Raw genomic sequence first — 4,717 nt, 5'->3', positions numbered from 1 at the left:
CTGGACATTCTCATAAACAATGCAGGTAGTAAATTTTTTTTTCTCTCTCTCTCTCAGATACATCTTTATCTATCTATCTATATTTATGTGAGAAGAAAAGATGAACCAGGTTCAAATTGATTGATGTTTAAGACTACTATTTCCCATTCATCTCTTATCTTTGAAGATAACCCAAAGTTAAGATAAGTTATCAAATTTTGCACTAAAAGGACTTATTTACCTAATCTCCATTAGATAAAACGTCAGATAAGGACGCATTTAACATATTTTTATTAAAGGTCAGGTTCATGTTTCTTTCTGAGAAGCTTTTGATAATTTAAAAAATTCTTTGGTTTTCTTGTAACTCTCTGGCAGCTGATTGTCATTAGTCTGTCATTAATCCGTAGCTGTCTTCTGGGGATGCAATTTCTTTTGTGGTCTGCTGTGACAGATGGCTCCAGGTGGCTCTAGGTGGCCCATGGATTTTCTGCCCCTCACCTGGCTACTATTGCCTATTAGTTATATCTCTTGCACTTTCTGTATCCAGTATTAGCTCCTTCTGTATGTTTTAGTCACTCACCCCTTATTTTCTTTCTATATCCAGTATTATCTCCTTCTGTACATTTTAGTCACTCATCCTTTTATTTCCTTTTACAGGGATTCTTGTGCTTGGTGGAATTGAAAGCATCAGCATGGAAGATTATGACAGGCAGATGGATGTTAATGTGAAGTCTGTGTTTATTTTAACCAAGCTTGCTCTGCCGCACATCATTGAGGCGAAAGGGAACATCATCAATGTATCGTCTGTTTGTGGGATCCGATCGGTAAGCCTTTCAACATTATTGAGATTTGATGAAATTATTTTTTTTATTGTTTCGGAGGTATAGGAGTTTTTATGTCATCTGTATGATATAAAACTTGATAGTTTACCCATGAATTACTGTTAATTTGTATATATTTATATCTTCTGTCAGTAAAGCAATAGATAATGATGGTAGTATTCTCTAATTGATATATGAACTGGTATACTGGAATGTTCTCTCTAGAATATTACATTGATTTAATTTAGGTCCTGGTATATAAGGGATATATTTTTAGAAGAAAAAGGAACAAGAAAATAGCCTTAAAGATTCACAATGATTTGTTTTACCTAAAAATCCATCTAATTTCCTAAAGTCACCACAAAAATCCCAGAGATTGGAAGTGAATTCTGGTAGAAGGAGATTTTGTCCCCCCAAAATGTGTCCGTTCTCCTTAGATTCCAGGAATGGTAGCATACAACATGAGCAAGGCCGCAATTGACCAATTTACACGAACTGTGGCCTTAGAGGTGGCTGACCGGGGAGTAAGAGTGAATGCCGTCAACCCGGGGCTTATCATTACTGACATCCACAGGCGAGCTGGCATATCGGAGGAGAACTATCAGAAGGTAAACAAGGAAAGGGGATCAGTTATGTGTAGAGTCAGTGATTTTCATGTGATTGCAGTAAATGGACAACATTCATGAAATTTAAACTAGATTGTACAGACCACTGCTGTTATTATTACAACTTTTGAAGTGATTTAATTTGAATTGGTCAATGATCTTTTTTGTTACATAATGTTATTTTGATACCACTTTTAATTTATATGAATTTTTAATCTTGAGTGTATTAAAGCTTATGATAAATATCTTATATTGTGTCTAATTCAAAGGCATGCTGATAGGGAGGATGCCATTTCCTTTGTTCTCTTTTTTCTCTATCTGTTAGTGAATTTCTTCCTTTATTCAGCAAATAAGGGAAAACACTTTTCCACGTGGCAGGCAAATTAGAGGTGACATCTCGCCCTTAATTCAATAAGTTCATTTCTCTCATTACTTATGTCTTGATCTCTAAGAGCAATTTGCAATACATTTAATTTTTTTATAGTGTCCAAATATGACATATAATTTTCATTTTTGAAAGAATTTTTTTTTAGCAAATATATCAGGGAAAGTTATACTGGGATTGTTATTAGTGATTATATTTATCTTAACAGTTTTAGATTTTAAAGGCAGAACTTTCTCAGTAACCTTTATCAATAAATAGATTTTTGAAAACTTTTTATTCATATATAAAGACAACAATTAATTTCATGAACAGCTTCTCATGTACTCACTTTTGGATCTCATGGGACACTCTGACTGTCTTCCAGATGGTAGAACATACCAAGAAGATGTATCCCCTTGGCCGAGCAGGAGAAGTCGAGGACGTGACAAAAGCTGTCATCTATCTTGCCTCAGAGGATTCGTCATTTGTAACGGGTATAACACTGCCTATTGATGGAGGCCGGATATTGCAGTGCCCTCGCTGATTGTGGGGCAAATTAGTTTGTCATTCTGGATAGGGCTGTGCTAACCAAAGTGGACATAAATTGTAACTCTTACAGTGTTAATTTTTTGTTTTGTTTTGTTTTTACTTGTTTATTCAATGTTGAAATGATGGTTGTCTTTAAATTAAAGTATGAATAAAAAGTATTACTCACAGCAAATGATATACCTATATATTTTTCAAGAATGTATTACTAAAGACATTAATTTAGTGAAAACAAAGATTGATGTTAAATGATATTATAAAGAACAAAAATTATGATTGATGATTATAGGCTTCCATGTTTGTTGTTCAACAGTATTATTTAGTTCTAAAAGTGTAACTTTCATTGAAGTTCATATTGGCTTCTGATTCTATGAAATATGTCAAGTAAATAATTGCATTGTTAATAGGTTGTTTTTTTATTTCCTCCACATATTTACTAGACACTGTAATGTAATCAGAAAGGATCAGTGATTAATATATATTTGTACAATAATAAAAATGATCTCATGCTGATGTAGCTGGTCATCTCACTAAACAATCAACTTTATCAGTACAATGTCCATATAAATTGAGTCAAGGGATAATACAGAATGCAGTGATTTTTGGTGTTCAATGGTAATTATGTACAATTTGTGTCCTCTCCTGAGTGTGCTTAAATATAGTATGGATGTTCTTTAGGAGCTAAATGTAAAGTACAAATTATAAGGTATATTAATAATCTTAAGAGCATCATTATCTCTGTGCTAAACTGTGACTATATATCTGACTATTGCAAACATTTTTCTAGTGTTATCCATGTTCTTGTTTTTCAAATGAGTTTTTTTGACAGTATTAAAGAAAAGTATTGCAAACTGAGATGAGCTGCAATTAAAACAGGCATTTGGAGAAAATTATATGGATATGGTTTATAATACATTATTAAAAGATATTTAAAATAGTAGGATAGATGTTTTGTTCTCTTTATGTTGTACTTAAGACAGAGAGAGAGAAAGGAAAGAATGCAATGCAAGCATCCTCAGCCTACTCACTCTCCCCCCTCTTCCTCCCCCCTCTCTCTCATCTTTTTCCCCTCCCTTCTCTCCCTTTTCTCTTTTGTTCTCTTCTCTTCTCTGTTTTATCTCGCTTCTCCATATATAATAACATATGATCATAGATAGCTGAGCACTTGAAATTTTGGGCATTTGACACAAAGCAAGGATTGTCACAATTTCGATATTATGACTAACATAAGGGAGAAATATGAAAGCGGTTCTCTGTCTTTGCAGAAACATAAAAAGTCTAAAAATCTGAATGAAAGAAGGCTTTTCAAAGAACTGTGAAGCTCACTGTTCTTACGGAAGTAGGAAAAGCATGGATTTGTTATGACAGGAGTTCTCATTTCTCATTGCTGTCAGAGATACGTAAATTAATGTAAATGATGAGAAAGTTAATAATAATTTACATTGAAAGAGGGGGGGAATGCAGATGTAATGATGCATGATCCACCATCTGTCTTGATAGCTTCGGCAATAAATTGTAATGAAATTCATTAATTTCATATCCAGAAATTCTGTAACTAGATTATATGAAAATCTATATATAAGTTGAATTTTAAACTTTTGGGACAGATATTACTTTCAAGCATTTTACTAGTAATTTCACCCTAAAAGTGGTTGACTAACAACATGTCAATGATAAAGGAAAAACATATATCAAGATATTTTTGAGTCATGAAACTACTTGTCAGATGGTAAAACCGAACTGAAATCCGTATTTTCCTTCTCATTTCTATGTTGTCTTGTCATTATACCTATCATAAACAAAATATCATAAACTCACTCATGGCTTCATACTCTCAACTTAGTCTGTAGTGTATTTATCGTACCCTAGATGTTCTAGCAATGTTTTTATAATGGGTAACATTTTTAAAATGTTATGTTTTATGATTGTAGGCTTAGAAAGAAAAAACTCCGTGACGTGACAGTATAATTTGCTAAAAAAAATCTACGTGAAGATATGAAAAACAGTATTAGTGATATTGTGAGTAATAATAGTGGTAATAGTAGTTTCTTTTTACATTTTCATCTTTCCGATTCTTGACTAAATCAGATAAATTCAAACATATATAAAACTGTAATGATGTTGATGACTATTAACATCTATTACAAATAGTATTTGTGATAGATGCTCGACTTGGTTCCTGATCAGAGAGCAATGCATGTGCAAGGTCTATATAAGTACTTATATAGACCTTGTGCATGTGTTGGGGAAGCGAGGTCAGTGACGAGTGATCATATTAACCATTTTTTCTCTGATTCAAAATTATTATAAAAATGATATCATTGATATAATAATAATAACAATAATGATAATGATAATATTTTTGTTACTAATATTATCATAGCTATCATTGTCATCATTTC

The 4,717-nt window shown here is 32.6% G+C and overlaps 1 protein-coding gene across 1 annotated transcript in view; it reads left to right on the top strand.

Annotated features, from left to right (window-relative positions):
• LOC113812427 (3-oxoacyl-[acyl-carrier-protein] reductase FabG) overlaps positions 1-2,719 on the top strand; it is a 4,814-nt gene extending 2,095 nt beyond the window's left edge. The window contains exons 3-6 of the mRNA XM_027364311.2: positions 1-25; positions 637-803; positions 1,238-1,408; positions 2,155-2,719. The exon at positions 1-25 is cut by the window's left edge and continues 81 nt beyond it. Coding sequence (XP_027220112.2) covers positions 1-25; positions 637-803; positions 1,238-1,408; positions 2,155-2,313 — 522 coding nt within the window. The 3' untranslated portion in view covers positions 2,314-2,719. The remainder of the gene's footprint in view (positions 26-636; positions 804-1,237; positions 1,409-2,154) is intronic.
• The last annotated feature ends 1,998 nt before the right edge of the window (positions 2,720-4,717 follow it).

This window comes from Penaeus vannamei, unplaced genomic scaffold (genome assembly GCF_042767895.1).
Source record: "Penaeus vannamei isolate JL-2024 unplaced genomic scaffold, ASM4276789v1 unanchor562, whole genome shotgun sequence".
NCBI classification, from domain to species: domain Eukaryota; kingdom Metazoa; phylum Arthropoda; class Malacostraca; order Decapoda; family Penaeidae; genus Penaeus; species Penaeus vannamei.
This window is presented reverse-complemented; position numbering and strand designations above follow the sequence as displayed.